Source organism: Trachemys scripta, chromosome 16 (genome assembly GCF_013100865.1).
Source record: "Trachemys scripta elegans isolate TJP31775 chromosome 16, CAS_Tse_1.0, whole genome shotgun sequence".
NCBI classification, from domain to species: Eukaryota; Metazoa; Chordata; order Testudines; family Emydidae; genus Trachemys; species Trachemys scripta.
The window spans coordinates 21,693,481-21,713,343 of NC_048313.1; the positions used below are offsets into that span (position 1 = coordinate 21,693,481).

The window sequence follows — 19,863 nt, forward strand, 5'->3', positions numbered from 1 at the left end:
CGTTTGGGGAGCTTGTTCTTAGGTTCCTCTCCCCCCACGTGGATTGTTCAGGGAGCCGGGGATGCTGTGTGGCTGGTGCACACGGCGTCACAGGTCCCACACTCTCCAGCCCGGGGAGTAGCACATGCAGCCGCACACATAAGTCCCATCCTGTTCAGCAGGGGGCAGGAGCACACACCAGTCCCATGTGCTCCAGCAGGGGGCACTGGTGCATATGCACACACAGGTCCCATCCTGACCAGCAGGAGGCAGAGAAGCACACAGGCACACACACACAGGTCCCATCCTTTCTCCCTCTCTCCAGTGCACGCCATGCTGCTCGCACCCACTAATCGCGACCAAGGCGCAGCCATCAATGACCAGGCGAGGAAGGGTCTTTAGAACACATTTAATAATAAAATAACAATAGAGAATGAGCGCCTCCCTGAGGCAGGAAGCTGGATACCCCCCAACCAATTAGTGACATCAGCTCCCCCACCCCCTGCTCACTTTCCCTTGAGCGGAGGGGGGGGGGGGAATGACCTGTTTTTCACCAAAAATTTCCAACCCTTCACCCCCCTTCTCTCAAACCAACAGCAAATCAACACAGAACAAAGAGGGGAAAGTGTCCGCCATGGGGAGAGCCCCAGTCCCAAGGACTGTCCCCCCAGTACACAGCACCAAGGGGCACCAGGGCTCTGGCCTCCTGAGCTGGGATCTGACCCCATGGGGGGCTGTTTGGAACAGCCAATATAAAGTGGAAGGATAAATACCAAGAAGAGGACACCCTCCCCCGCCCCGGCTGGGCAGGGGCTGCTGGCTGTAGTGCAATTTCGACTCTCAGCTGCTGCACGTGCCCTGGGAGTGGCCGTGGGCCACGCTCCAGTGAGAAGCCAGCAGCTGCAAGAGCCCCACCCCCAGCACCCCCCACCCTCGGTCCCCTGCCCATGGTCTGCAGGAGAGAGGAATGAAGACTCGGCCCCCACTTAGCCAGCTCTCGGGCCCTGGGGCACCTAGGGCCCGACTTGGACCCCTGAACGGCCGCGGGAGCACGAGTTACAGCTCAAGCTTCAGTCTCATCTGAGCCTCTCCGGCCCTGGGGGAGGTAGGGTCAGGAGCCAGGGCTCTGGCTCAGCCTGGCAGAGCGAGGGGTTCCCAGCCCTGAGAAGGGTGCGCTGCCCGGGATCCCAATGACGGGATGGGGGCTCCGGGCGAGGGTCTAGCTGCACGGTAGCTCCCGGCCCGGTCCTTTCAGCAGCCTGGCTGTCCTATTTGCTGGCATCTGGGCTGGTCCACTAGGGCAACAGCTGCCCTGTCCACACCGTGCCCCCTCAGACATCCCTCCCCCGAGAACGGCGAGGGCCAGTTCAATAGCAAGTGCCCTCTGGGAGCGAGACCAGGTACCCGGCTAGGCACCAGTGCGTGGGGCAGCCTGCCCAGGGGGCAATGGGGCAGAGCCCGCAGAGGAGGCTGCTCTAGCACCCCCTCTCCATGGCGGAGTCTGCTCAGACTGCGGGTAGCTGCACAGGAATGCCAGGCAAAACCCAGCGCTCTCCATGGGGGTCCTGCCAGGCTGCGCCCAATGCAGCCTGGCCATCCCTGAGGGCCAGCGTTGGAGGGCAGCGCAGGGCCAGCTCGGGGCCACCCCTGGATTTCAGACAGGAGACATAACATAATAACTTAGAGACACTGCGAGCGGGGCTGGAGGGGAGGGGGTATGGGGCGGGGGAGGGGGCTGGCCCTACAGCGTGGGGTCAGTGCAAAGCGGGGAGCACCTGGGCCAGACCTCCAACCACACGAGAAAATTCCTGATCATAATTAAGAAGATTAATACTGACGTCGAAGGGTTTATTGCACTTGGAGAGACTTTAAATTAGAGCCCAGAATCCTGGCCGTAGCCCCGGGGCCGCCCTGCCCCACCTGCCAGGCTGCGAGCTCAGGGCTGGCGCAGGCGCAGTTGGCGGGCCATGGCTTCGGCTTCCTATGCTGCAATCTTTGGCATTGCTGAGTGTGGCCCCGAGAACCTCTGGCTGGAAGTGTCCATCATGTCCTCGGGGGAGCTGCCTCAGACAGGAAGTGGGCTGGGGAAGGCAGGAAGTCCCACCCAGCTCCATGGCAGTGGCTGCATGGGGCGATTGTGCTTGTCCGGCCTAGCTCCGGCATGTCTGAGTGGACGGGCAGCTTGTAAACTGTCCAGTTCAGACTCCACGACCCTGTGCCAACACCGGCCGGCCGGACAGCGGGACGGCACTTCACGCTGTGCCGCGGGAGGAGTCCACGGCTCCGCAGAGCCCAGCAGGGCCTCCTAGCAGCCTTCAAGTATTGCCCATGGTTGAAGAGCGCAGCCCTCAGCATCTGACCCGCTGAGGCGCCCGCAGAGGGCAGTGGGCGGCTGCCAGGGTCTGGTGCCGAGGGGAGGCAGAGATGCCACCCCCATGGGCACAGAGCAGGCAGGGCGTTCTCCAGTTGCTGCTGAAGTCCTGGGAGCTCAACTCATGGCCCCCCACGGTGGGGCTTCCTTGGGTCTGTCTCTGCCCCATTGGCAAGCTTGCTGGGAGCAGCCCATCCTTGCTGTGCCAGGCCGCGCCGCCCCTCTCCGATGCCGCTCTGAGGCAGCCACGCCGGCAAAAGCAAACAAGACAGACAGACAGACAGAGCCCAGACGCGTAGAGCAGCCGGGCGGCCCTGGCCCCGCTATGCCTCAGAGGCCGCCTGTGGCTTGAGCTGAGCCTTCTCCATGGCCGTGCCGTAGGGCAGGGAGCGTTTGAAAAACCCCAGCTGCAGAGACAAGAGGCAGAGAGGCAGGGCAGTGAGCGCACAAGGCAGCAGGGAGCCAGGCAGATTTGACCTGGGAATGTTGCAGGGGGGTTGCAGTGGGGATGTGGGACTTCCCTTGAAGGAAGCTACCTGAGCTGTAACCTGAGCCAGGAGGGGGGTTGGGAGAAATAACACCTGCCCGGGAAACTGAACAAAGGAGAGGAGGAGCTGGGGGGAGGGGGGAAGAGAGGAGCTGCTGGAGGAGTTTTGGGTTTGGTTTCAGTTTGGGCTGGGTGGTGCAACGCAGGGAACCCCAAGCTGGGGGCTAAGCTCCCTAAACCTCCCAGAAGGACTTGATTGAGGAGTTCTGGTTGTACCTACACGCTTTGCTTGGGACTGTGTTCCTGTCATCTAATAAACCTTCTGTTTTACTGGCTGGCTGAGAGTCACGGTGAATCGCAGGAAGAGAGGGGTGCAGGGCCCTGACTCCCCCACATTCTGTGACAACTGGCATCAGCAGCGCTCCCCAATGGCCCAGAGAGTGCCTGCCCCGTCTCCCAGGCCCCCTGCTCCAGCCACTCGACCCCACTTCCCCACCAGAGCTGGGCATAGAACCCAGGAGTCCTGACTCCCAGCCCTCCCCCCAACCACGGATCCCCAAGCTACAGAGCTGTAACTCCAGTCCTGGGTGGAGTTATTTCTGGGAGACCCTTGCCTGCCGTGCTGGCATCGCCCCACCCTGGCACTGCCCCTCTAGCCCAGCCTGTGGAGAGCTCTCTCCTCACAGAGGGCAGGCCCCACACCAGATGCTGGTGGATGTTCACAGGGGTTGAGACCCCAGCTGGCTGGCTCAGGACCTGCATGGTGCTGGTGCCTGCTCCCTGCCTGGGGAGGGACGGATGCCCATGGGCAGTGAGAAGTGCCTGCTCCCCAACTGCATGCCCGGGGAAGCTGGCACTGATGGCCCATGTTGCAGTGAGCCTTGCTGAGCGGAGGGACGCCTGCCGGCCCCGGTGCAGCATGCCTGTGGGGGACAGCCAGGCCTGTGCTCCCAGGGCTGGTTCCGGAGGCTGCCGGGCACCCCCTCACCCCAGCCCAGGTGCTCTCCAGCTCCAACCCCGCCGCTCCCGGCCCCGTGCACTCACCTTGTACAGCACGTAGATGAGCAGTGCCAGCAGCAGCAGCCCCAGCAGGATGGCCAGGATGATGATCCAGAGCGGGACCCCGTGGCTGTTCTCCGGTTTCACCCACTGAATCGCCGTGGACACCTGCCAACGCTGTGAGAGTGAGACAGCCGCCGGGGGCTGGGCTCCCCCCACCCCTTCTGCTCCCCCCTGCCTGCAGCAGCCTGCTCTCCTGACCCCCTGGGCTCCCAGAGCTGAGCAGTCAGGCCCAGAGAGCTGACCGGCCTAGAGCGGCAGGGTAAGGAGCTCTCCCACACACACTCAGCCAGTCACTGGGCCGGGGGGGGTGGGGGGGTCCTGCCACAGGCTCCTCTCACCTGGGACTGGGCTGGGCTTTGACTCTGCCCCAGGCGTCCCCTGTGTGTCCCCCTCAGCCCCACCTGCTCTGCATGGCCCACGGGCAGCCACTGACCTTTAAGGCCTCGCTGGGGTAATCCTGGGGCTGGATCTTGTAGGGCATCCTGTGGACCTGGTACACGGCCTCGCACTGCAGGGCCTGGGGCTGGTTCTCTTTCTGCAGGGAAACCCAGAAGGGCAGGTTGGCAACATACAGCAACAGATTCTGGAGAGTAGCGGGTGCCACGGCGCGGCTGGGCGAGGGCCGCGGGGAGAGGGCGGGTGCCACGGCGCGGCTGGGCGAGGGCGGGCGCCACGGCGCGGCTGGGCGAGGGCTGGCTCAGGACAGCGCTGGTCACTGCCAGCAATCAGCCCTTGGAGCTCACGCATGGCCCAGATGTTGGGACAATTTGCTTCTGTCGGCCTCAGGTCCAGTAAGCCCCGTGGGAGCTGGTAACACAGAGATCAGCTAACAGCCCTGGAGGGGCTTTGCAAGATGCAGCTACCTCTGGGGTGGGGAGATGACCCACCCCACAGGGCAGGGCACGGCATGGAGAAGAATCCTGCAGTTAGCTGGAACCACAGGGCATTTGGAGCAGCCCCAGCGGCCAGGCCAGCAGGGCTGGTGCCCTGAGTCTCCACCAGAATGGCCCCGGTTTTACACCTTTCCCCCACTACCCCCAGTCAGCCCCCCACCCCCTGGCACCCAACCTGCCCCCGCAGCACCCACCCTGGGGGCACGCACACTGCAGCATAGCCCCCCCTCATGCTGCATTGGGGTCAGCACTGAGTAAGGGGAGAGCAGACCCCAGTGCTTCCTGCACACCCTGGGTGCTCTTTGCCAGTCTCCCAGCTCAGCACTGACCAGGACTGACCCTGCTTGGCTGGAAAGGCCCGACAGGCACCAAGGGCAGCACGCAACAGCTCCAGCTCAGCTCTAAGCTCCCAGCCTTGGGGCTGCCACAACGGCAGGGCTGGCGCCGCACCGGAAAGAGCTGCGACGGGTGACTCCAGACGCAGTCACAGCGAAGGGATCCCGGCTCCGGTTAGGAGAAGGGAAAGGACGAGCTGACCAGGCTGCAGTCAGGGGACTGTGGGCTCTGTCCTGGGCAAACAGATGTGAATTTGTGGCTGCAACGGGCAATGGACCTGGGAGAGTGCAGGCGTTGGGATGGTCACCAGGTGGTGATATCACCTCACATCTGGACACAGGCTGGCAGAAAGGAGCCCAGCTGGCGCGTGCTGTGGGGCTGGGCAGGCCAGGGCATTGCTGGGGATTGCTGGGCTGGGCAGGCAGGTGCATTGCTGGGGGCCTGGGAGAGGGCTGGGCAGGCTGGTGCATTGCTGGGGGGCCTGGGGGGGGGCTGGGCAGGCAGGTGCATTGCTGGGGGGCCGGGCAGACCGGTGCTTTGCTGGGGGCCTTGGTGGGGGCTGAGCAGGCAGGTGCATTGCTGGGGATTACTCAGGGGCTGGGCAGGCTGGTGCCATGTGCCACCCGCACATTGCTGCAATCCAGGTCACGGCTCCCCTGGGGGGTGGGGGAGAATCCTAGAGAGACCCCAGGGCAGGGCTGAGCCAATGGGAGCTGCAACGTGGGGCCTCCGTGCAGACAGGCAGACGGCGGAGCCCACCTGCTCAGAGCAGGGAAAGGGGAGCCCCACCCCCTGCCTGCCAAACACTGGCATACGGGGAGCCACGCAGACACCCAGAGCTGGAGAGGACTGACGTGCTAAAAAGGGCTGGCAGCCCTGGGGGACAGACAGCGACGCAGGAGGCCCCTGCTGACAGGAAAGCTGAGGCCCCAGACCAGGCCCGCATGGGGAGCATGTGTGGGGCCTCCCAGACATGGCTGCCCTGGGGGCAGGGAGCTGGGGGATGGAGGTGGGAGGGGGCAGAGCAGCACTCACCTGCTGGAAAGTTTTGGCCCATATCCGGAAGTAAAGCCAAAGGCTGACCCGCTGCTGCCTCTGCAGCGTCCCCACCTGGCAGGTCAGCTGGAAGCACTCGGCCTCGGGGCACTTCTGTGGGGAGAGACCATTGGACAGAGGGTCAGTGACACAGCAGGGGTTGGGGCCCAGCAGAATAGAAGTGACCATCTCCAACATTAGACCTTGGGACACCGGCGGCCACTGGGAAGCAGCCCTAGGAATGGGGGCTGGGCAGAGACAGCCCAGCCCAATGACTGGGGTTGGCCTCGGCATTCTGAAAGGCAGAGCGACCATTGCTGGCGCCAGACTCTGCATGGAAAAGGAGGCTGGTAGCAGTGGCAGAACCAGAATGCAGCCACCTCTGGGGTGGGACAGCACACAGCAGTGCTGCGTGGGAATGGGAGAAGTATCTGAATCCAGGTGCAATGGCAGGGGACTGGGTGCACCAAATGCTCCTGAATTAGAACAGGGCAAGGACACGGGTAACACTCTGCCCATGCGTGCCAGGCCCGTAGGCCCTGGGGAGTGGGTGTTGATTGATGACTCTCAACACCCAGGGCCGAGCAGAGACTGACTCTTGTGCACTGTGCCCTCAGCAGTCACAGGGCACCCTAGGCGCAGCTGCACGCGGAGATCAGCGACCCCTGGCCTGGGGTGTGCAGACTTCAGAGAGCACTGACCAGGGTGTGGGGGCTCCCGGAGGCCCCACTGCTCCGTGCCGCGTCCCATCTCTGTAGGTAATGCTGCTCCGGGCTGGGAGAGGTGGTGGGATTCTTCTCTAGCTGCGAACACATTCCAAGGAGAGTCAGTCACCTTAGCGTGGCCCCCCATGTGCCCTGTGTAAGGGAGGGGCAGGGTGGGGATGCCAGGCCTGCAAGGCCAGTGTTAAATCCCACCCCCACTAGTAAAGGCAAGCACTTCTGACCTGCCCCACAGCTGCCAACCCCTCTGACTGCAATCCAGCTGTGACCCTTGCAAGAGAGATGCCAGCCCTTGCCCAGGCTGCAGGCACTAACTGACGGCCTTGTAGCTGGAGACCAGACCAGGTCACCTGTACGTTAGTTTTGCTCAAAATAGTTATTAGTCTTATAAGAATGTTTTTAGTGTCTAGACTCTATGAAATGCTTGTATGTTGCTGCATGTATTACTTCTGGGGGAATTCTGCGCCATTGCACATGCACAGAATTCATGTGCCGCGCAGATTTTTTTTCTCAGCATAAAATACATTTTGCTGAGAAGTGCTGTGGCACGAGAACCAGGGGCCGCTGTGGCACGAGAACAGAGCAGCTGCTCCCAGGCAGGAGCAGCCCCAGCTGCAGATAGGGAAGAGAAGAGGCTGCATTCCTCCAGTGCCCTGCCTTATGGGGCCAGGCCAGGAGGCATGGGTTATGGGGGGATGGACAATGTGTGGCACATGGGGCTGCTGGGTGGGATTTAGATGGGCTAGTGGGGGGGGAAGACTGGAGCAGGGGCTGAATGGGAGTGGGGGTGGCTGAGTGAGGGCGCAGGGACACATGTGGACAAAGGGTGCAGGGACACATGGGGGACAAACGGTGCAGGGACACATGGGGGGAAGGGGTCAGCCAGTGTCTGCATGGGGAAGGCTCCCTAACAATCCTCCTTATCCCCAGAAAAAACCCTATTCCATACTTTTCCTACCCACACCTAACAACCCTCCAAGTTCACACCCAGGCTCTTTCCCAGGAATTACTTCCATCCCCCTCAGCTCCTCTATTACCCCGACTCCCCCCAGCCTTTGCACTGCTTCTGAGGAGGGCAGGAAATACAGTTCTGTATTGTAGTTTAAATGAATTATTACTCAAAATTCTGTATTAATATGCCTAGTAAGGCAACTATTTGTCAAAAAACATTCAGGAAATGCTGACAGGTATTTTGGAATAAATTACCAAAATATTAGAACTAATCTGATTATACTGTGTTATTTTGACAAATAAAATTTGCAGAATTTTAAAATATTGTGTGCAGAACTTTATTTTTTTTGGCGCAGAATTGCCCCAGGAATAATGTATTCATCTCACTGATAATGTCTGGGTCCCATGGTATAAGGTAAGATTTCAGTGTCTGCTCTGTAATGTAAAAGTGTTTGCTTTGAAACTGCCAATAGACACCAGACAAACCACTGGGGTACGTCAGAGACAAAAGACTTTGCACCTTCACCCAGGAAAGGAGACATGCACCTGGACTCATCCCATCATCTTGAACTCTGGGGGAAGGGAATAAACATTCCTGACAAGAAGAAAAAGCATCTTTTTGGCCGTTTGAACTCTGGCCAGATACTCTAAACTGAGGCCAGAGATCCCCAGGGGATTCAAAGACACTTGGAAAAGACAGATCACTACAATTCTATCACTCTTAGGACTGAGATGGTAACTCATGGGGTGTGTACGTTTGCTTGCTTTAACCTGTAAATAATTCTCTTATTGCTTTTTCCTAATTAATAAACGTTTAGACAGCTAAGTAAAGAACTGGCTACAGCTGTTGTCTTTGGAGGAGGAGCTAGAACACCAGTTGATCTGGGGTAAGTGACTGGTCTCTGGGACTGGACGCAACCTGAATGTGGTGTGATTTTTGGTGTGTGTGATCATTAAGTCCAGTGGCAAGACAGACTGGAGTGTTTCAGGGGACGGTCTGTGACTCCATGGTAAGGCTGGTACAGCGATCCAGTTCACAGTTGTTACTGGCTTGGTGAAATCAAATTACAGAACATACCACCCGCTTGGGGCGTCTGCCCTGCTGACAGTCTGCCCTGACTTGGCACTCACTGTCATGAGCCGCTCCAGACGAAGCGACAACGGCAACAGGAGCCAGGAAGGGGCATGGGACGGCATCCCCCTCACAGAAACACACGACACAATTCAGCTCCATTGGTCGTTGCCAGGGCCGGATCTGACATTTTTGCCTAGCCGCCCCCTTCCCCCCCCCCGGCACCGTGGCAGGGGAGGGCGCTGAGCCTGGCCGGGGCTCTCTGCTCTCCCCGGCAACCAGAGAGCCGGGCGGGGAGGGCGGCGAGCCCGGCCGGGACTCTCCGCAGTCCCCGGCGGCCAGAGCGCCCGGGGGAGGGTGGAGAGCCCCCGGTGGCCAGAGCGCCGGGGGGAAGGCGGCGAGCCCGGCTGGGGCCCCGCTGCGCCGCCCCCTCCAGGCGCCGCCCCAAGCACATGCTTGGTGGGCTGGTGCCTGGAGCCGGCCCTGGTCATTGCTAGAGCAGGGGCTGCGGGTTGGGTCGGGTCTGGGGCATTAGCAGGTTTCCCAGCAGTTCTCACCTCCTCTGTGCTTGCCCCTCCCAACTCACTAATTTTTGTGATTCCTGAAACAAACTCCAACCCCCACCCAACTGCCAGCCCCTGGAAACCCCGACTCAGCACGTGGCTGGCCCAACCTTGCGAATGTCACCCTGGGCCCATGGGACCCTGTGCAGACAGGGTGGTGAGGGAACTGTGGAGAGCCCCAGCCCATCGCAGCACACAAAGGCTCGCCCTGCCCGGGGCCAGCCCTCTGTCCCAGTTACCTGCAGCTTCAATGGGTTGACGGGCTGGCTGGAGGTGCAGTTGGCCGGCACCGAGTAGCGGGTCACGTACATCACCGGTTTCCCCTGGAAGCTCATAGGGCAGCTCAGCTCCAGGACCCCGTGGCTGATGGTGCTGGGACCCTCATTCACCAGCTGCAAGGGGGGAGAGGGAAAGGGAGGGTCTGTGCCCCAGTCTGCAGTGTCCCACGGGGTGCCGGGCTCACCGGGAATGGGGCAGCCCATCTGGCTGTGCAGTGGCCTCGGTGCCCATGACCCCCAGGCAAGAGGAGAGGAGAAAGCAGGGAGTGGGACATTCCAGCTGGCCTGGACGGAGTGCCCCGGTGGAGTGTGCACCCCCCCAAACATCCCCTCTCAGTATGGGCCCCCAGGGCCTCCCGATCAGGCAGCCCCTCTCCTCCCATCCTGGCCCCACAGAACCCCCCTCTCCAAGCTGTCCTGGCCCCCTGGCCCCCCGGTATCCCCCAGAAGAGGGGCTGGAAGATTGGACTGATCCTACCCAGCCTGCAGGGGGGATGGCGCTGCTCCCTGCCCCGATGCTGCCAGCCAGGGGAGCTGTGCTGCGCATGACACCCACCTCATACACATGCTGCACCTCGGGGCCCACGTCCTGCTCCTTCTCCGGACTCCTGCCAGGCTTCCAGCCCGAGACGGGGAAGGACACGGCCTCAGGCTTGGAGACCCTGCAGGTAGGCACAGATGGTCACTGGCTGCTGGCCCTGGGGATCAGTCCCCACAGCCTCTGCAGACAGCCTCTGCAGCGAGGGGCCACTGGCGATCTGCGCTGAGAGCTGCTGAGCTCGTGTCATGCAGGGGCCACAGAACAGCCACAGCTGGGCCATGGCTTCCCTGCCGGCCTGGGCGGGATGTGAATTAGTGACTGGGGGAGGAGGCCATTTTCTGGAGGGGCACTGGGGGGCTACAAATGAGCAGCTAGCAGGACCAGCTGAGTGCTGGCCCCCCCCTCCCCCCCGCCCAAGGCCAGGCCCCCTTGGCTCAGGGCTGTGGCACTGCAGGGCCTTCAGGGAGGCTGGGGCTTGGGCGCACTCACCCGTGGGAGGAGACCCTGGCGGAGGCCTCGACGCGCAGCGGGAACGCCACCACCTCGCTGCGGGAGTTGTTTTCGTTCTTGCTGTGGAGAGAGCAGAGTGCGTCACAGAGCAGCCCGGCTCCCTAATGCCTCCCGCATGGCTCCCTGCATGGGATGGCCTGCTCCCATGTACGGCCCACTCCCTGCTCCCCTGCGCGGTCAGAGCTCCGGCACCTCCGGGCCTGGCCGGTCAGAGCCCCGGCACCTCTGGGCCTGGCCGGTCAGAGCCCCGGCACCTCTGGACTTGCCACATCAGTTAAGAATGTAAAAAAATTGCTTGAGCCTCAGCACCTCTTTCATTGCAAATTAAGCACTGGGTGCATCTGGGCTCCTGCGTGGGAGTGGCCCAGCCTGGGATCCTCCCTGAGGGAGCAATGGGGCTATGGGAGTGGGGAGCCCTGACCCCACCCCATAGCTAGGGGGGGCAGGTCCCAGAGTGCATGTGGGGGAAGGGAGGGGATGGGGATGCCTGGCATTACCTCCGGATCTGGAACTCAAACTGGATGGTCTTCTTGTCACAAAGATGGGGGACGGTGAAGCGCAGGCCCCCCCAGAGCTGAGGGACAGAGGAGGGTTAATGGCTCTATTCTCCCAGCTCCCTGGAAGGACCTAGCTCCCCATCCGTCCCCAATGTGCCCCCTGCCCCGTCACAGCCCAGCTCCCTGCCCTCCCCTCTCCCCCAATGTGCCCCCTGCCAGCCCAGCTCCCTGCGCTCCTCTCTCCCCCTGATGTGCCCCCTGCCAGCCCAGCTCCCTGCCCTCCCCTCTCCCCCGATGTGCCCCCTGCCCTGTGATAGCCCAGCTCCCTGCCCTCCTCTCTCCCCCGATGTGCCCCCTGCCCCATGACAGCTCAGCTCCCTGTCCGCCCCTGATGTGCCCCTGGCCCCTGCGCACATCATATGGGGGAGCTGGGTCCTCAGCAACTCCAACACATGCAGGGAAAACCCGAGGAAATGACACCCCTGCTGGCCTTGGCTAGGACTGTGATGAGTCGCCCTCCTGGGGTGGTTGGCAACTCCCAGCAGCAGATTTACCGGGGACAAAGGGAAATCCCAGTCCCATTCCCTGCCTGCCCCAGCCCCCTGCAGCCCTGGCACCCCACCGTCCCAGCCCCACTCCCCAGCTCCCCCAGTCACCCACCCACCCTAGCACCCAACCACACCCAGGGGCCTCCCCAGGCCTGGCACCCCAACACCTACCCCTCCCCAATGCCCCCGGGAAATGGCCAGATGCCTCAGTGCCAGGGCACCCAGCAGTCCTGCCCGGCCTCTCAGCAGAGCAGGTCTCGGTTAGGTGGCCACTCCCGGGGCAGAGGGCACTGCCCAGTGAGGGCTGCACTGGCCAGCTTTCCAGGGTGCTCCAGGTGTGGGACAGCTACTCACACTGGTGCCCGACTTCATGGGGTTGCCGAGGTCACAGATCACCATGCGGGTCCAGTTCACCGACTCGTAAGCACAGTTCAGGTTGGTGAAGTTCTGTCGGGGAGAGGAAGGAAGCTGGGATCAGAGCAGGGCTGCAGGGGGAGGGGGTCTGCACGGGAGGGGGACTGGAGGGGAGAGGAGATACTGGGCCCTCTGCCCGGACCACCCTGCTGTGGGGAGCGGGGGCACTCCTGAGCTCCCCTGCAGGAGTCCCATCCCCAGGGGTCCCCTTACAGCAGGCAGCACACGCCTGGCCACCCTGTTCCGGGGGCTCAGACCAGCACCGCGGGGCCCATGCCAAGGAGCCGCAGCCCCAAGCCAGGGACTTGGGCCCCACGGCACTGCGAGGGAGCAGCCAGGAGCAATGTCCCTGGAGCCTGCATCACTCCCAGAGCAGAGGGCCTTGCCCAGCTGTGAGCCAGGTGGTTCGCGGGGTGCTCCGATCCCCAGGCGTCTCTGCCACCTACCCCATGGTTGCGGATCACCCCGGAGTAGTCGGCCTCAGTGGGCAGGATGACGTAGAGCTCGGCTTCGTAGGCGCCACCCTCCCCACGGTTGCGGGCGTTGAAGGTCAGGTTCAGGGCGTTCTTGTCCCCCAGGTATACCACGCTGTGCTCCCTGCAGGGCACAACGGGCATGAGAACCAGCGGGCACATCCCGGCCTTGGCGCTGCCCACAATTGGAGACACGGCCCCTCCCGCCCCGGCATGGCATGGCCAGGACTCGCCTGCTGGTCACAGCCAGACGAGGGGCTCCGGCCAGTCTACCTGCTGCCTGCACAGCGCCGCCCAGCCAGAGCCCCCATTCACTAGCTAGTGGGGGGTGGCCCTGCTAGTCTCACGGCTGTGCCAGCACTGCTTGTGCTCCGCCCAGCTCTGCTTACACTCAGTGCCAGGCTAAGGGCTTCCATATGCGGGTGCAGCTGCTTTGCGTTAGGCCATGTGTGTGGGGGAGGGGGAGTCACGTCGCCCACGCAGCTGGGGTACTGCAACGGGCTTACTCCAGGCCGGGCTCAGAGCTCTGCGAGGGAGGGGCTGGCATCAGCTCCTGCCCTCCTCTCACCACATCTGGGCCTTGCCAGGAGGAGGGGGAGCACCACACCAGACCCAGCCACCTCAGGCCCATGGGGCCGGGAGAAACTGGAGCAGGTCCAGAGCAAAGGGGGACACTCTGGGCAGCATCCCCGGGTTCCCATCCCACACCAAACAGGGATGATCCCCAACCCACCCCACTGACCTGGGGCCTCTGGGGACTGCCCAGCCTCACCCCCAGGGGGCAGCTCTCCTCTCACACCCCATGATCCAGAGAGCAGGGCACCATCGGCTGCTGGGTGCCCTGGGCAGCAGAGAGGGGAGAGGGAGGGAGGTTAAAGGAAAGGAAGCTGGTGGGGAGGGCTGGCACCCTGCTGTAGGGTACCTGAGCCATGCCCCCCAGACACCGCTCCTGCGCTGTCCCAGCCAGATCTGGGCAGGCCTGCCCCAAAGCCCAAGGGAGCGGGTGCCCTGAGGAACAGTCCCACCTCGTGGTGGGGAAAAGAGACTCCCCAGGGCCTCTGCCACATGCAAGCACCCAGAAAAGATGGAGGTGCAGCCCAGAAACCCAGCTCGGGGGAGCATCATCACTCATGGCCCCCTCCCTGCACTGCCCCCAGCGCTAGCAGACCCTCCCTCGCCCTAACTGTGCTCCCGCCCTGCCCCGCCCCACTCACACACAGTGCCCCAGGCTCATCCACCTGGGCGACTGGCCTTGATCCTCGCTCCCAGCCCTCTGCACCCTCAGCCTGATGGGGGTTGTAGGCCCGGGCTTCCCAGCGCATCCTCAGCGCTGGTCCCAGCATGGACCCTTCGCTGAGCCTTGGGCAGGGTGCTGGAGGCTAGGGATGTAACCCAGGAGTCCTAGCTCCCAGCCTGCAGGCTCGGGGAGGGTGTGTGTGACTCAAGTTGTTTGGGGAGGGACCTTTAACTTGTGCCCCCCCGCTATCAGCAGGCACCAGTCGTCTCTGCCAGCCAGCACCGCTAGACCACACCCCCCCAGTGCAGGGCTGCTCCCCCTGGCCAGGCTGCTGCTCACAGCTCACCCCATGCTCTGAGCTGGTCACTGCAGATGCCCCCCAGCATCGCCCCTGCCCGAGGCGCCTCCCGCCAGCCTTACCCAAAGACATTGAGCTGCAGGTCGGGGACGCAGATATTGTCCTCGCCACAGTCCAGCTGGATCTGGGCCTGGGGGTCAGAGAGAAGGGGTGAGGGTCTGTGTGAGCAGCCCTCCAACCTGTGCCCCTTGGTCATGGGGTACCCCCTCCCCTGCTGTCTTTATACCCCTTTATACTTTTTGGTCATGGGGTATGCCCCCTCCATGCCCCAGGCCTGCCCCCCACCCCGGGCGGCACAGGGTGAACCCCAGAGCCTGGTGCAGACCACGGAGCTGCCCAGCTTAGCACTCAAAGTCCTGCCCCCGCGCTCTGCCCCTCAGTCCCTGGGGCACGAAGGGAGAGGGGTGGGCACAGCACAGCCAGCCAGGGCCCCACAGAGAGCTGGGGGACCACAAAGCCAAGACCCCTGGTGCACACACGTTGCCCTCCTGGGCCCCATCACTTCCACTGATGCATCGGCCCCTGATTGGGGGTGGGGATGGCAGCGCTGGGGGCAGGGGAGGTTGTCCATTTCTGCCTGCCCTACCCCCAGGGCCAGTCGGAGACAGAACAGGGCAGGGAGCAGCTGGGTGCTGGTTTGCGGGCTCCAAAGAGGGGTGCTAAGGAGCCTGCGGCCTGGGGAGAGGCACCTTCTCGCGATGAGACTGGCTGCAGGGGACCTCCCAGGGGCACAGCAGGCAGAAAAGCCCCTGGGAAATGGCCCTGGGGGTCCTGATTTGATCCCTCCCTCCCAGGGCCTGGCCCTGCTGACAAAGCCAGGCTGGCAACCCCCTGCCTCTGAGATCCAAGCTGGGGCTCCCCTACCCCTGGCCAGGCCCTGCCACCAGAGCAGAGCCAGGAGCCTGCCAGCCTCCCGCAGGGAGCCCTCAGCGCCCGCCACAGAGGAGCCCGGGCAGTGCGGCCCCAGCCCCCTGGGAGGCAGCAGCAGCCCCCCCGGCACCTTGCGCTCGATGTAGTTCTTGGTGAGGTAGTTGAGGATGGGCTGCAGCCCGTGGGCGTCTGCCGGGGCCTGCGGGTCCAGGCCGAAGCTCAGCGCCACGTGGATGGAGGACAGCTTGTCGCGGAACTCTGACTCGTTCTGGGGAGAGAAGAGTGCTCAGGGGCAGCATGGACGCGGCTCTCGGCCCAGGACTGGTGCTGGCCGGGACCCCTGGGGCACCCCACTGCCATGGCAGCCTGACCAGCGCAGACCTTCCGTGGCCGCAAGAGCCTGGGGCACTGGGCAGCGTGGGCTGGGAAGCCAGAGAGAACCACAGGTCTGGCAGCCTCCCCAACGAGCCCCCTGTACCCTCCTCGGAGGCGAGGGCTGGCTCTGCGCCCCCTGGGGATCAGGTGGGTCACCCCAGTGCAGGGCTGCGGCTCTCGGCTGGGCTGGCCCCACTTACCCGGAGGTAAATTTTCATCTCCTTGCACTCCTCTAGGGCTCCGTTGTGCACCTGGATGGTCTGCGCCAGGTGGGGCTGGCGGGATTGCAGGAACAGCGCCCTCTTGATGGCCCCCTTCTGCTTCAGGTGGTCCAGGTGCAGCTCCACAGTGAACCCTGTTGGGGGGAGGAGAGGCCAGGGTGAGTGGAAAGCCCAAGGGCCAGGGAAGTGCTGCAGTCATGGCTCCAGGCCTCGGCAGCACCCCACTAACTCCCCCCTCGCTTCACAGAGGCACCAGCTGGCCTCAGAAGGGAGCCCTTCATCCACCACTGACATGCAGCCAGCTCTGGGGCGGGGCTCAGCAGCTGTTTAACAGCGCACAGCAACCTTACAAAGCAGTTTAGGAAGTAAAGCTGAATCCTGTGTCCCACTGGAATTAAGGGGAATTTAGAGACAGAAAGAAATTACCCAAGTTTTGAACTGAACGAGGACACAGGTCACCAAACAGGCCACCCCGACCCGGGAAAACGGGTCAGAGCATCTTTAATACCCACGAATAGCCAGGACCTGTGTTACATCTCATCTGAAATACAACAGTGTCCCCAAGTGCCACACTGGGGTACTGGGGTCAGCATCAACTGTGTAGGGAGAGCGCCCCCTGCTGAGCCCCCACCCCACTCCCTGCAGCACAGCGCCCCATCACCATGCTGGGGTACGGGTTCAGAAATCAATCAGATAATAAATGACTGACAGTGAGTTACCAGCACTTCATGAACAGCGACAAACTGAGCTCCAACCCCCCAGGGAAAGTGGGTTCATGACTTGCCCCAAGGGAGCAGAATAGCTGAGTGTAGGATCATGCCTCAACTGTGAAGCTACCTTCCCTTAGGGGGACAAGCGCCCCCTACTGACTCACCCACAGCAGTATGTGCTTCCCCCTGGGTTCCCACCCAAGACCTGACCTTGCTTCGCTCACCTACCCCACAGTAGGATGGATACGCCCCCATTGGCTCCCCAGTGCCCCAGGACAGTGAGACTCCCCAGACCAGGGGATTCTGGGAAGATCGGGGACAGCACCGGGCTCCTGGCTGCTCTGACTGGCGCCCGAGCTCGCTACTCACCGATGGAGTCGGGCACGTGCTTCCCCGAGGCATTGAGGCAGAAGCTCAGGTTTATGCTGCCGAGACGGGAGAGAGAGAGAGACATGCAATGGGCCTGGGGCAGGCCAACACCTGGCAGAGCCTGCCAGAGCTCTGCCAGACCCAGCGCAGGGGCAGGGCTGACCCACCGTGGGGGCAATGGCATGAGAGCCCTGCACGGACCCGGCAACCCGTTGTCAGTGCAGATGGTCAGTGGCGTAGGAGTCCTGACCCCAAGTCCCACACTCTGCCCTCCCCTTAGTTACCCACCCCTCTGGGAAGGTGGGGAGAGAGAGATGCCCTCCCCATGGTGCAACAGGGAAACTGAGCACAGAGCAGGGAACTGATCCGGCCAGAGTCACTGGCAGGGCTGGGAATGTGGGGGGGGGGGGGGGGGGGCCGGGACTACGCTATGGCCACAGACATAGGCTGCCCTGAACCCAGACCCCAGGATCTTCAGTTACCCCAGAGCCAGTGACAGCTCCAGGGCTGCGGCCTCCTGGTGGGCCCCACCTGCTTCCAAATAGCCCTTAGATTCCAGCCCCCCATGGAGTTACCGACCTATCCCTATCTTGCACCCTACCCTATGCAGCTGTGAGCCGGCTACCACCAGCAAGCCCCGGTTAATAGTTAACACAGAAGGCAAGCAAACCCCGGGAGGTGGGAGCAAGATCATAATCAGAGTGAGTGGATTCTTCAGGTCAAATCCTTCCCAGGGTGCGGGGGTGGGGGGCTGCTACAACCCAGAAGGGTATCAGGAGCAGCACCTGACTGGCCCCTTGAGGCATTCCTGCCGCCCTACCCCTTGTAATGCCGATCCCCCCTGAACCCTCCCCACCCACAGTGCCGATCCCCCTCCCCACCTTCTCCCCCCATCCGCCCCCAACCCAGTGCCTGAAGCTGCCGCCCCCAAGCCGGGACAGCCAGCCACCCAGCTCCCTCCAGCCACCCAGCTCCCTCCAGCCGGTTGCAAGTGCCTCACAATCGCTCATTCATGGAAGGGGAGGGCAGGCGGCCAGCAGCCCCTGTTGCTGAGCAACAGATAAATAGCTTGCTATAAACAAACCCCCAGCAGGCTCCAGGGGACATTAACCCCCTATTCCCCCCACAGCCCCCTGGAGTGAGATCAACGAGCCGCAGGGGGCAATTCACACACACCACATCCAGCTACATGGGGTTACACCCAGCTGTCTATTGCGGGGGGGTCCCCCAGAGCTGAGTTCCTGGCAGTGTTTCAGTAAGCCCAGCTCCAGCAGTTGAGTTCATAAAAAAGGCTAAAAGCAGACGCTATTCGCCCGCCACCCGCATAGCCCCTCTGATGGGGCTGGGGCCGTCTGCCTTGCCGGAGTCTCGTGCACGGTACGCACAGGGAATGCGCCCCCCGCCACCCCAAGCTGCAGTGCAGCCACCTCTGGGCTGGGAGGCAGCAGACATGGCTGTGCAGGATAAGAAGAGAAGGAGAACCCAACAGCCAGTCACCTCAGCCAGGACTCACAGCCAGGCAAGCCTATGGAAGCGGCGCCTGTCCGGAGGGAGGCCCTGAGTCCCGCCCGGCGCTCTCCGCCCCCCGCCGGCAGGGCAGACTCGAAGGGGGCGCGTTACCTACCAGGCCACGTGGGTGTCGGTGCCCTCCAGTGTGCAGGATCGCTCTTCAGGGTTGAACATTGTGGGGAAGATGTTGAGGGAGGCACTGGCATAGACGATGGGGCGGCCTCTGTGTAGGGCAGCAGGCGCCAGGAACGACAGGGAAGATGGTCACATGCTACATTCACAGCCTGGAGGGACCGAAGCAGGGTCGGGACCTGGGCTGACCCTGAAGGGGTGGCGGGAAATGGGGCCAGAGAGCTTGGACGCTGCCTCTTCTGCCTGCAGAGGGGCTGGCTCCCTGGCTGGCTTCAATCAGCCCTGTGCTTCTCCGGGGCTGGGCCATTCACACCAGAGAGGATCTGGCTCCAGATTGCTCCAGTTGGGCCAGGAATCCCCCGGAGCAGCCGCTTCCCCTCCCCACCATACCCAAAGCTGGGGATGCCCATGGCTCAGGCTGCCTCCCATGCCATCCCCCAATGTTACTGACACTCTAGCAAAGGGGTTCCAAACTGGCTGGAGAGGACCGCCGCTTGGGTAACCTCCAGCCGGGGGCAGGGGCAGAAGTTCAGGTGGGCACAGGGCCCTGGTGTGCAGAAACACCATGGTGGGCTGGGGCAGCGGTGCCTTTAGATTCCCACAGCCCGTGGCTGAGGGCAGACCTGGCATTGCTGACCCACACGGTGTGGGCTCCCGGAACCAGCCCCCAAATCCTCAGGAAAGCCCACAGAGAGGAACAGCGCCTACCGGTACACCACGGCCGTGTCCACTCCGAATGCGCCCACAATCAGGTCTGCAGGGCAAACACACACACAGATCAGCTGGAGCTCGCGGCAGGACAGCACCCCTAGGAGCCAGAGCCCACAGAGAAGGGGAAGCAGCATACGGGCAGGGCTCCATCAGCACTGTGTGTCCCCTGTGCCGGGAGAGCGAGCAGGAGCTCACTGCTAGGGGGACGGTAGATGTGCGCCAGAGGGGAGCTAACAGGGAGCTCGCTGCCAAGGGGATGGGGGTCTGCTCCAGGGGGAGTGAGCAGGGAGCTCACTGCCAAGGGGACGGGGCGGGGTCTTCTCCAGGGGGAGTGAGCAGGGAGCTCACTGCCAGGGGGACGGGGCGGGGTCTGCTCCAGGGGGAGTGAGCAGGGAGTTCGCTGCCAGGGGGACGAGGCGGGGTCTGCTCCAGGGAGAGCGAGCAGGGAGCTCGCTGCCGGGGGGACGGGGTGGGGTCTGCTCCAGTGGAAGTGAGCAGGGAGCTCGCTGCCCGGTGGACGGAGTAGGGTCTGCTCCAGGGGGAGTGAGCAGGGAGCTCGCTGCCCGGTGGACGGAGTAGGGTCTGCTCCAGGGGGGAGTGAGCTCCCTGCTCACTTCCACTGGAGCAGACCCCACCCCG

At 62.8% G+C, this 19,863-nt stretch overlaps 1 protein-coding gene across 2 annotated transcripts in view; it reads right to left on the bottom strand.

Moving 5' to 3' along the window:
* Positions 1 to 372: 372 nt before the first annotated feature.
* Positions 373 to 19,863, bottom strand: part of ITGA5 (integrin subunit alpha 5) — a 63,181-nt gene continuing 43,690 nt past the window's right edge. For both annotated transcript variants that reach the window (XM_034792090.1, XM_034792089.1), the window contains exons 14-30: positions 19,222 to 19,267; positions 18,497 to 18,604; positions 16,873 to 16,928; positions 15,773 to 15,927; positions 15,328 to 15,465; positions 14,390 to 14,457; positions 12,706 to 12,856; positions 12,200 to 12,292; positions 11,298 to 11,374; positions 10,780 to 10,860; positions 10,306 to 10,411; positions 9,711 to 9,863; positions 6,865 to 6,966; positions 6,164 to 6,277; positions 4,333 to 4,434; positions 3,882 to 4,004; positions 373 to 2,757 (exon numbers count right to left, since the gene is read on the bottom strand). In XM_034792090.1, the coding sequence (XP_034647981.1) occupies positions 2,674 to 2,757; positions 3,882 to 4,004; positions 4,333 to 4,434; positions 6,164 to 6,277; positions 6,865 to 6,966; positions 9,711 to 9,863; positions 10,306 to 10,411; positions 10,780 to 10,860; positions 11,298 to 11,374; positions 12,200 to 12,292; positions 12,706 to 12,856; positions 14,390 to 14,457; positions 15,328 to 15,465; positions 15,773 to 15,927; positions 16,873 to 16,928; positions 18,497 to 18,604; positions 19,222 to 19,267 (1,757 nt within the window). In that variant the 3' untranslated portion in view covers positions 373 to 2,673. The remainder of the gene's footprint in view (positions 2,758 to 3,881; positions 4,005 to 4,332; positions 4,435 to 6,163; positions 6,278 to 6,864; positions 6,967 to 9,710; positions 9,864 to 10,305; positions 10,412 to 10,779; positions 10,861 to 11,297; positions 11,375 to 12,199; positions 12,293 to 12,705; positions 12,857 to 14,389; positions 14,458 to 15,327; positions 15,466 to 15,772; positions 15,928 to 16,872; positions 16,929 to 18,496; positions 18,605 to 19,221; positions 19,268 to 19,863) is intronic.